The sequence below is a fragment of the Sinocyclocheilus rhinocerous genome, unplaced genomic scaffold, assembly GCF_001515625.1.
Source record: "Sinocyclocheilus rhinocerous isolate Xijiao unplaced genomic scaffold, SAMN03320098_v1.1 scaffold241, whole genome shotgun sequence".
NCBI lineage: Eukaryota > Metazoa > Chordata > Actinopteri > Cypriniformes > Cyprinidae > Sinocyclocheilus > Sinocyclocheilus rhinocerous.
Genome location: NW_015659312.1, coordinates 1287042 through 1298666, shown reverse-complemented (window position 1 = coordinate 1298666; position 11625 = coordinate 1287042). Strand labels below are relative to the sequence as shown.

At 36.9% G+C, this 11625-nt stretch overlaps 1 protein-coding gene across 1 annotated transcript in view; it reads right to left on the bottom strand.

Moving 5' to 3' along the window:
* The window catches only part of LOC107723577 (nuclear pore membrane glycoprotein 210-like), a 33013-nt gene that overhangs the window by 7706 nt on the left and 13682 nt on the right, over positions 1–11625 (bottom strand). Inside the window, exons 11-29 of the mRNA XM_016532272.1 lie at positions 10977–11122; positions 10312–10524; positions 9125–9322; positions 7306–7489; positions 6953–7023; positions 6754–6855; positions 6566–6667; positions 6268–6393; positions 6015–6142; positions 5194–5389; positions 4939–5112; positions 3946–4026; positions 3731–3862; positions 3504–3659; positions 2256–2341; positions 1799–1967; positions 1548–1723; positions 1253–1473; positions 545–681 (exon numbers count right to left, since the gene is read on the bottom strand). Of these exons, the coding sequence (XP_016387758.1) occupies positions 545–681; positions 1253–1473; positions 1548–1723; positions 1799–1967; positions 2256–2341; positions 3504–3659; positions 3731–3862; positions 3946–4026; positions 4939–5112; positions 5194–5389; positions 6015–6142; positions 6268–6393; positions 6566–6667; positions 6754–6855; positions 6953–7023; positions 7306–7489; positions 9125–9322; positions 10312–10524; positions 10977–11122 (2798 nt within the window). The remainder of the gene's footprint in view (positions 1–544; positions 682–1252; positions 1474–1547; positions 1724–1798; positions 1968–2255; positions 2342–3503; positions 3660–3730; positions 3863–3945; positions 4027–4938; positions 5113–5193; positions 5390–6014; positions 6143–6267; positions 6394–6565; positions 6668–6753; positions 6856–6952; positions 7024–7305; positions 7490–9124; positions 9323–10311; positions 10525–10976; positions 11123–11625) is intronic.

Sequence of the window (11625 nt, the reverse complement as noted above, 5' to 3'; positions counted from 1 at the left end):
AATGCAGACAGAGTTTTATGTTTACGCGGCACGATGCAACGCAACGTGTAAAAAGACAGTATAAGTCATTATAATCTGTAATTATGTCCCCACTGGATGCAACAAATGCCTCGTTTGTAATGGGTTTTATTGGTTTTGTCTCGCCGTCCGGGAGACGGCATCACAGTGTGTTAAGGGGCGTAACATTTCCGTCACATGCTTGAGGTATTCGGCCAATCACAATGCACTGGATAGCTGGCCAATCAGCGTACACCTCGCTTTTCAGACCGATGAGCTTTGTAAAAATCGCCGCGTTTCAGAAAGGCGGGGCATAGAGGAGCAACAATAATGTACATTATGTGGAAAATAATGTGTTTTTTTAACCTTAAACCGCATAAACACATTGCATTACACCAAATACACAACATAATGTTCTTTTTAGCAACGCCATATGACCCCTTTAAAATGCGCTCTCCATAAGCAGCGCACTAAGTTTTGGAACAGAGCTATTATGTCACAAAACATGAGGACACTTATGTAACTACACAGAGGCACTGATTATTACCTCTCTGAAGGTTTGCTGTCCCCCTTCTAGCCTGTAGTAAACCACCACTGTCCCAGAATTCTTTGCAAATGCTACTCCAGTCTCAGAGTTCATTTGAAGGATCTCACTTGATGACACATCCCATCTGCCTCGCTGACCTTAAAGAGAGAAAAACAAATGCAAAACCAAGGTATGCATACAGTGCACATGATGTAATTTTCATCATCACAGTATGCGCATGCTGTACATGTGCAGTCGATTTTTCTGTCCTTGAGTACTTTGTACGCTTAGCTCGCACACGCACCATTAATTTTTTGTCCATAAGGTGGCAACACTGGGCAAAGCTGTTGTTTCAAAGTCGGAAAAGAAAAGAATGAGATGGAACAAGACACCCAACTTTGACAAGAATTTGTGTGATGGGGTTAAGAGTTACTTGCACCTCTAAACAAGTACAAAAGCATTTTATCAGTCATCATTTCAGAAGAGAAATAGCACAGACACTAGACAAGAATAAAACTTTCTAGTGCACATTTTAGAGGCTTTTTACAGTGCCCTTCTAGTGCCTTTTACAGGCACGCCATCAAATAAAGTATACTATGACACACTCGGCTGTATGCATATATTTAGTTTTTGTGTCAATAATGGAGTATACTTTAGGTTTTAGTTTAGAGGGGTTTGTTTCGGAAAACTAAAACTGGTGCTCTGCTTCCTAGTAACCTAGTGATTTACCCTGATGGTCTGTAATGGGAGAGTTGAAACAGATAACATCCCCAGAGCGCAGGAATCCTGGGGGCTCTGAGATGGCAGGCATCACAAACAGAGGGGTGTAATCGCTCAGAAATGGGTTTGTAGTGTCTCCCTGCACCCTCAAAACAGTTAGACCGGGTGATGCCGTTTGCACCAGAAACGGCTGACTGCCTTTGTCAACTATCAGTTGTACAAGGTCATCTCTGAGACACAGAAAAAATAAGGTTAGACCACTACCACGAGTAACATAAACATAAACATGTATCTGTGTAATTACCTGTTAGCTGTGACCAGTGTTTGTATATTATGGGAGTGGAACTGTCGTCCCATGTTATCATAGTATAGAGCCCTCATACGGATGCTCCAGCCCAGAGGAAAGGCAGGAAGAGCTCTTTCACCATCACTGTTCACGGATGACACAGTCAAAATACGTACAAACCACACTGTTGACACCTAAGGCAAGAAGGATGTTGACATTAGGATCTAAAATGAGGGTAACCTACAGTATTTATCAAAATAAACACTCACCTCCACAGTGATCAGAAGTGTTTGGTTGATACCACAAATGTCCATGGCATAAACCTCCAAAATAGCTAGGCCTGTATCAGGCCCTGTCCTTAACACTCCTTGATCATCAACAGTAACCAGTCCTGCCCCTGAGACACAGCGGCTAAGGGTGTAATGGACCGGACAGTCTCTGAAACACACATTTTAAAAATTCTATGCTGTTATATCTAGTCACGCATGACCAGACCTTTGACTAAACAGCAAATAGTCTGTGGATGTTCTGTCTAAGATTACATGAAACCAACTTCATCCAATACTTCAGAAAAAAAATATGTAAATGTAATTTTCATCAGGTACATTATTCGTCCAAATCATCATGAGAACTGCAGTGATGTGGAACAGACTTAATGGAGTGGATACTGACTTGCTGGGCAAAAAAATAAAATAATTCTGACATGAAACAGGCATACAAACTCACTTATTGCTCTGCAGGGGGTACTGAGAGAGGGGAGACATGAGGATGGATCCTGGGCTTCCTGCTGTTAACTGCATCTCTTCAAACACCTGAGAAAAGAGGGGGAACAAGAAAGAAGAAATACATTTAGAGTGAACTCCACATTCTAAAAATGCTTTAGTATATGTCGAAAATGTATTTCACATTTGTCAAAATGTTTTAGTATAACATGAAAGTAAATATTTTTTATTAGTAGGTATATATATACATAAATTATAAATAAGCAATCAATAACTTATTCAGATTGAGTTGTGCTTAATATAATCAGTTATTGAGTTCACTTAACTCTTTTTTATTAAGTTTAAGTAACTTTAAAAAAAATATAAGTTAGATGAACTTATTTTATTTAGTGAATATCACTGTTAGGTTTTACAGTGTAGTATTCATTTGTGTTTAGACAAATAGACAAAGTATGGGGTCAATAGGATTGATTTTGTAAACAAAATTAATATTTTTATTTAGCAAGGCCACATTAAATTGAATGAAAGTGACAGTAAATAATTTAATAAATTCTATTTTACTTCATTTCTGTTCTTTTGAACTTTCTATTCATCAAACAATCCTGAAAAAAATGTATCCCAGTTAATAACCATTTTCAACAATGATAATAAGAAGAAATGTTACTTGAGCACCAAATCAGCATATTAAAATGATTTCTGAAGGGTCATGTGAGTAATGGCTGCTGAAAAATTCATCAAAGGATTATTCAATTTGAAAATATATTAAAATAGATCAAAAGTTGAATCAATTGTAATAATATTTCACAATATAATATATTATTATTGTTTTTACTGTATTTTTGCATGAAACATTCAAAATTCTTACCAATCCCAAACTTTTGAATGGTAGTGTACATTGTAATATGATTACCATTTTATTTATGACTAAATACTATTCTTCCATGAAGTTATTCTTGAGTATTTTAAACTTCCAGATATCCTGTTTTGCTAATTGGCCTTGTTGAACATGCCCTAATCCGTTTGACTAAAATAATATGTGATGAATTATGTATTTTAAGATTGAGTGGGTTACAGTACAGTATTAACTTTATTTAATTATATCTGATTGTAAACAAAAAAAAAGCCTCCAAAGTATGATTTTATAGTATAGTGAACACTTTTATCTCAGAAGATCAAGGAAAATCTGCTTCCTCAAGACGTGACTCCTTGAAATAGCTTGCCATTGGTGGTTCTTTGTGGAGGATGTATTTACCAGTATCTGTATCTCGTCAGTGAGATGATCAGAGAGTGATGTGTTGCTGGCGTTTATCTGCTGGAGCTGCACACACACTTTGAGGCTGGTCCTGCCTGGAGCTCTGGCCCTCACCAGCGCAGAGAAACTGTGAGAGGGAGACACACTAACGCCCACCTAAAACAGACAGCGTAATGCACAAACAAGTGTTCAAACAAGTCAATTCATGCTTTGTGTGTGCATCTCACCTCTGCATGCCTTGTTTTGATCTCCAGCACACCCGCTTTGCGTAGACTCCAGTGGAAACTGAGGCCAGACTCGACACTACCCAGAGATAAAGGGTTCTGACCACTGTCACTCCCCATCACATAAACCGGCATCTAAAATGAAAGACTCAACCAAACTTCTCCTGACAGCAAAAACATGGCTGCACACAACAAAAATGAGCATGAGATGGACAAACCTCTGTTCCTACGGAGAGAGTCACTAAAGGAGCCTGTATCCTCACTGCTGTCAGGTTAAACACCTCCACCTCCACTTCATCCTGATCACAGCACACGTACAGTTATTAGGTTTAGCATTAGCATAGCATTACATCTTTTAGAAATATCAAATTTTGTCTCTTTATTTTTTTGGAGATCATTATTATAGTTTAAAATATGTAACGTGAGTGTATGTAAGCACATGATGTGTGTGTATGAGCACAGATGTAGTAATGGTAGTGATGACAACGTATAATTAAGGCATAAGGGATGAAAGGTTGGATTTGCTGCATTGGGTAAGTAGTCATTTATTATTCATGTTGGGTGTCACGGCAATGGAAAATCACATCAAGCATACATGTTTGCTCTTGAGTCACTTTCATAATTATCAGTATGGTAGGAGTAGGAGGCATTTCACACAAAATGTGTTTTTTGTGTTGAAATAAATTTAAAAAACATGTAAAAATGTGGTTTTTAAAAGTCGTAAGAAGCCATTTTGCATTTGACCGTGCTGCTTTTCCATTGTTCTTCTATGTAAACATGCACTAGACAGAAGTTTTTGACCGTTGTGTTTGCAGCGAGCATCTTTTGCATGACAAATTGTTCTAAAAACGTGGAGCTCAAGTTAAAATAAAGCTAAACTTTAAAAAAAACATGTCTCTAGATCCTGCAATTTTTTAAAAAAAATCTGCTGCCCTAAACCTCGCCTTTTTTAAAGCAAAAGCATATTTTTTTTAAAAGCTGAACTTCACCTTGAGCGCCATGTTTTTAAAATGCTGTGCCATGCGTGAGACAAAGTGAAATGCAAAAATGTGCAGTGTGAACAGTCCCTATGACTACTGCTATGTGATCGTTTGTAAATAACAATATTTTGTATGGGCTGTATGGCTACACAAGGCAGGAAATTAATTACAAATGACTTTTAAAAAAACTATGGAAATCCAGGTTTCGCAAAGGTAAACTATGCGGGCTACCTGTAAAAAGGTAATCAATGCTTCTGTATCTTGTGTCTGAAGAGCTCCTCTGAGTTTGACCACACCCACTGCCACACCTCTGACCAGTCCCGTCTCAGTTACCACGGCGATAGACCTGTCACTCACGGAGAACTTGACACGGTTCTGAGGATGAGGCCCTCCCTCCCATTTCACCTGAACAACAAATATATGTTTATAGTAAAAAATGTGTTTCTGTGGAAACCAACGTATGGTTTGGTGTCTTGTCATGCCAACCTGTTGCACGCTTCCAACTGCCAGAGTAAGTTTACGGGGCTGCAAATTGAATGGAGGGTAAACTTGCATATTCTTGTGGGAGGAGCTTATAGTACGCCCATGTCCATCCACTGCTGAGAGGTGGAGACTGACCACGCCCACTGTCAGGCCGGTCACACGGAATCCCACACTGTACTTGTCCACTGGCCCCGTGTCCCTGTAAGCATACATAATGTACTCAATAACAATACTCAAGAAAAATATGATTCAAAAGCTACCTGCCTTACAACTAGAATTTTTAACTGTAATTTTTAAATTAGTTTTTAGCTTTAATTTTTCTGTGAAAGAACAAATGAAAAGTTATAAATAACTAAAATATGTACAAAAATGTTCAAATATATATTAATTAAATACATATATATTATATAGGAAATATATATTAATTAAATACATTTGATTGTTAATATAATTAAATGTTTTTGGAAATACCTCATATGCATATAATAACATTCTCCTGAAAATTACTCCTACAAAGTTATAGGTATTTCTTTGAATTTCATTCCATTTTAATTATATTTCAATTAATTTAAATTTGAAATGGAATTCTTAAATTCAGATTCACCTATGCATTCATAATTCAAACCAAAGCCACTTGCCGTCGCACCTGACTATTTTTCCAGCATCTCACCACCATCTAAACTTAGTCATATTTATTCACTTTTATTATGTATTAAATATTATATCATTATCATTCTATAATTTTTAAATTAAAAGACATAGGGCAGAATGTAGTCCTTCAACTCAAAATGTGAAACAAGGAAAAACACATGGCATAGACTCACTCCACAGAAATGATAGATGAAGAAGGGATAAGCATGAGGTTCATGAGCAACAGGTAATGGTGAAGAAACGGTTGATTCTTTGAGTCCAGAACATGCACTAGCACTACAGCAGAATGTCTGACCTCAATCTAAAAAGCATCCACATAGGAGACAAAGATTCAGTGAACATGAAATGACAAAAAAAAAAAAGATAAAAATATGTAATAAAATCTAAAAAGATGAAAGAGATGAGGAGCTTCGGTCTACATCGTACAGTATTAACGAAGTCAATCCGGAAATCTTTGATGTCAGAGACAAGAAAGGAGGCCACAGCAGGATCAGAGGTCACACAGAGGTCATGAGCCAAAAGAACTGAGGAACCAGACTGAAGTGGGGACACCTGGGATAGAAAGATTATAAGTGAACTAGTTTATCTGTATTGCAAAATACTTTATCTACAAGTTAGTTCTGTACTCTCACTTTGTGGTGAAATATTTGAAGACAATCTCCCAGACAGCAACATAGTGTTGGCCCAGATCTGGGCCGAAACTGTCTGCTGTCTGGGCTCTTACCTGTATTCTATTTCCGTTCTCCATATGACTGATGCTAGCTAACTGGTTGTCTTGTAGATGGACATGAAAGTGACCCGAGCCGTGAATCAAGGTCATATTTTCCTACAGAGATGAACTGAGGAGTCATTAAAATATAATTAAAAAAACAGGCCAGATGAGAAATGGTAGAGAGGGATGAACTTGCTCACTGAGACTTTTGGATGGTTGAATAAAGTGACAGAGTGTCTGGCCCACTGTACATCATCTACCAAACGCAGATTCACACACTGAGACGCTGGAGCTGTCAACATCTTATACAGGGCACATAGTTCATACGTTACTCAGGCCTACACACATTAATATGGGCACATTACAGAACAAATAAAAAATAAACACATAAACACACACCTCTGGACATCTAAGAGTAACATTGACAGTCACAGTTCCTGTCTGTCTGTGGGCTTGAAGAACCTGCCAGGCTTTAGAACAGACAGATTGATTAGATTTGGGTCAATGACAATTAAGAACGTCCTCGATAAACAAAAGTAAAAATCTAGTTAAACCCTGTGTCATGATCTTAGAAATGTACTATATTTATGTTGGTTTTATGTGGTTTTGAAAAACGTTTATACCATTTTCAAGAAAAGTTATGTGGTGTATCCATCAAGTAAAAAGTAATTTTAATCTTTTTTTTCAATCATGTTGCATATATATAATATATATATATATATATATATATATATATATAAACCCAAACACACCATGTAGTTTGTAGCCTGTCTGGGTTAGTCTATCTTTCATTGTGGACTGGGGGCACAATGAGAGGAGACCAAGGTCAGAGGAGGTCCATCTCACTGAACAGGAAGTGAAATTATCAAACTGCACCCCCTTTTGGTCAAACACAGACAACTGCAACGTAGCATCCCTTGTGCTAGACACAGATAACTGAGAGAGAGAAAGAGAGGGATGACATGAAAGAATATGGTAATGTGATATTTAATTACATCAGAGTAGAAGAAAGGAAGCCCAAACACTGAAAGAGATAAAGCGTGACCTCGTTAAATAAATAATGATAAAATCAAGCTTAACCTATCTCACTATAGGAGGTATGCAGAAAAAGATGCTTCAAATATAACAGAAAAGCAATAAACTATTGATTTGATGCTCTACACACATGAAAATGAAACTGTGAAGTTAATCCGTGAATGAATCTTTGAACACAAGCTGATAGAGATATCAGTCACACTTAGATGAAAACGGGACAAGAATGTGCAGTAATAATCCTCCTTTGCCATCCAGTTCATGACCATACTGGTCACATTATGTAGGATTTGTGTTCTTTTTTTGAAAGAAAATACTTTTATTCAGCATAGTGAATGAAAATACTTTTATGCTTTAGGTTGATTGAAAAAGACAAAACATTACAAACTTTTATAATGTTACAAAAGATTTCTGTTTCTATCCTTTCTATTCATCAAAAAATCCTGAAAAAAAAAATATCATGGTTTTTACAAAAATAGTAAGCAGAACAATTATTTTCAGCACTGATAATAATAAGAAATGTTTCTTGAGCAACAAATCAGCATATTGGAATGATTCTGAAGGATCATGTAATACTGAAGACTGGAGTAATGATGCTGAAAATTCAGCTTTGTCATTACAGGAATAAATTACATTTTTAAATATATTCAAATAAAACAGTTATTTTAAATTGTAATAATATTTTACAATATTACTGTTTTTACTGTATTTAATCAAATAAATACAAGGGGTGTGTGTATACACAATGAAAAATGAACAAAAAATGTGTATATATATATATATATATGTATATGTTATAAAACATTATTGTTAATTAATATAAACATTTAAAAAATAAATACTCTCATGATTTAACATATAATACCATTTTGGTGTCTGCACATTTACACACATCATGGTTTGTAAAAATATAAATAAGTGACCGCACAATCACTGGCATTCTGTCTGCGTGTAATTATTCTTTCCATTTTGTGTGTGTGTGTGTGTTTTGCTTTGACTAATGATTTGCTTTATTAAATTGGTACATCTAATTTCTGCCTCTCTCACTGTGCTGTGACCAAAAAAAGAAACATTTATGACCAAAAATCGAGGTTTTCCTCATGACTCAATGGTGCTCTTCAGGGTCAATTAGAGATATGATGTGATGTTTCATTCTCAGAGATGGTTTTAGTATATTACAGATGGAATACAGATTGTGAGGGTTTGGCATTGATCAAAGACATGTCAGGAGAGGAAAAGCCCTCACACAACCCTAACGCACACACACACACACACACTGAGGGCCCATGCATGCGGTTACTATGGAAACTGCCATAACACTTCGCCCTGCATATCACACAGAGAGACAAAGGTCTGGTGTAGGTGTAGGGGTGAAACAGAAAGAAAGAGAAACACCTGGAGGGCGAGAAAATGAAAAAATGAAAAGAAAAAAGAGAGGTCTGCGCAGGTGAAGGGAAAAGAGGAAAATAAGTGAATCATAAAAGAGTTTATGAGAGGGCCTAACAGCAGGAGGGGGCAAAAAGAGAGAGCATTACTCACCAGTCCACAGGGGTAGTGAGGCTGAGTGCAGGAATAATGATGGGAGAACAGAGGAATGGATGAAGGTGAGGACGAGGAGGAGAGAAGAGAGAGAGACAGACTAGCGGGGATGCCACACGCCACCTGAACTCTGCTCTCCTCGACTGCGGGAATCTCGTTTAACGGACCTGGAGAATTACCGCACCTGAAGACCAACCACTGCACACATAAACACACTCATATGAAAAAAACATACATGACTGCAAGGCTACAGCACTTCACCCACTCAAAGCATGAAAAGTTCATGCAGAATTAAGTCTGTCTTCACTGTTTGATATATAAAATAGCCTACATCTCAACAAGTTGGATTTTAATTAAACCACAAAATGTCCACCACATTATGGAGAATTAAAAAAAAACTTTCAAAAATACATGTCTGTAACTTTTGTAAAATTTTATTTTATATATAAACACTAACGTTTCAAGGTTTGGAGTCAGTAAGATTTTAAAAAATGTATTTGAAAGGAGTCTCTTATGCTCCCCTAGGCTGCATTTATTTGATCAAAAAATAGTAAAATTAATAATATTGTTAAATATTATTACAATTTAAAATAACTGTTTTCTATTTTAATATATTTGAAAATGTAATTTAGCTGAATTTTAAGCAGCCATTGATCCAGTCTTCAGTGTCACACGGTCCTAAATATATCATGATTTGCAGCTCAAGAAACATTTCTTATTTCATATCAGTGTTGAAACGGTTGTGCTGTTTAATATTTTTGTGGAAAGCATTTATGGTTTTATATATATATATATATATATATATATATATTAACTGTCTTAACTGTCACTTTTGATCAACTCAATGCATCCTTCATTTCTTAAAAAAAAAAAAAGAATGACCCCAAACTTATGATCGGTAGTGTATATATTTATTAAATATAATGAAATATAAAAAGATGTAAATAATAAAAATTACAAAATGTACACTCTGTAGGAGGGATTTTAAACATTACTTATTATTGATTATTATTTATTAAATGCTCATTTTTTACCTTCTGGTTCTGTAAATACCCCATATGTTTGTGGGTAAATACAGAAAATGAAATCTATTATGGGACCTTTAATAACTGCACCTACATGAGTTTAGTGTAATAATGCAGTACATATGACACTTGAGTCACATTGCAGTTGAGGACATTTCAAACCTGTTCTCCCACGGCGGTGCACATGACCTGATACGCATGTCGAGGTGACCTTGCTTCGGTCGGACTCAGTGCCTCCACGGTAACACCCCCCTCTGGCTGCACCTCGACGTCACTAAAGAAACGGAAGGGAGCCGGGGGCCAGGGACGAGGCCCATCCTCGAATATAACCACACGAGATGAGCCCACTGAGAGAAGAACCTCAGACGCAAGAGACTAAGTGAAAGAAGGAGAAAACAATGTCACTGAGAGGCTACATGGAGTACAAAGCTCATGATAATGTCCTTGTTAAAGTTGTTGCTGTCTATCATTAGTGTCTTACTGACAAAAGCAAAGCACTGATCCAACACATTGTCCTGTTAAATTCCCATGAGTGTGCTTGGCAGCGTTTGCCCTGGACCAGAGAGCTCAGCTGCTCTGTCCCTGACATACAGAGTCATACATCAGTGATCAGGAGCGCTCAGTTTCACATTAATCTTCTGCTACTCCCAAACAGTTCATTATCTTAATAAATAGCCACCATAGGGCTGATAAATCACCCTTTATACAGACATGACACTTACTACAAATCATACGTGCACACATACACAGTTGTGCACAAACACACACACACACACACACACACACACACACACACACACACACACACACACACAGAAACAGCGTACTTTGAGAGGGCTGTAGGCCACCAGTGTTGTCGTCTCACTGATGTTGCATCCCTCTGTTTCCACTGTGATGGTAACAACAGTGTGACCCCATGAAAGAGCCTCCATACGGACCCCTCCACAGAATCCAGCACCTGGAGACAGAGATCCTGAGAGAGATAAAGAGGCAGAAAAGTAGAGACAGAAAGGGAATATTCATGTGGTTCATACTATGGTTAAGGAAAAGCATAATGATTTACGAAAAAATAAACTTAAACTTAAAAGTAAGACACATAAACATAACATAAAATTAACTTATTTCGATACATTCCCCAAAAACACAAAATCTCATGCAATTTAGTTTTTCAAGTAAACATTTCTTCTTCTTCTTTTTATGTTTAGATACTTTAGATGAAAAGAGCATCAAAAATACTGCTCGTTTTTGATTGGTAGTGGATTTACATTGGTGTTGATATTATTAACTAAAACTATTAAAAATGTGTTTTTGTTAAAGCTGCAGTCCGTAAATTTTGCCTCTTTGTCACCATCTCTGTTTGAAAACCTGCAACTGCAGCTGTGTGCGGAATTATCTAGCTTACGTGGGTTGTGTGGCGGCACGGCTCCAGCGCAGATGAATCTAATGTTTTGAGGATTATGTGTGGCAGTCAGTCAC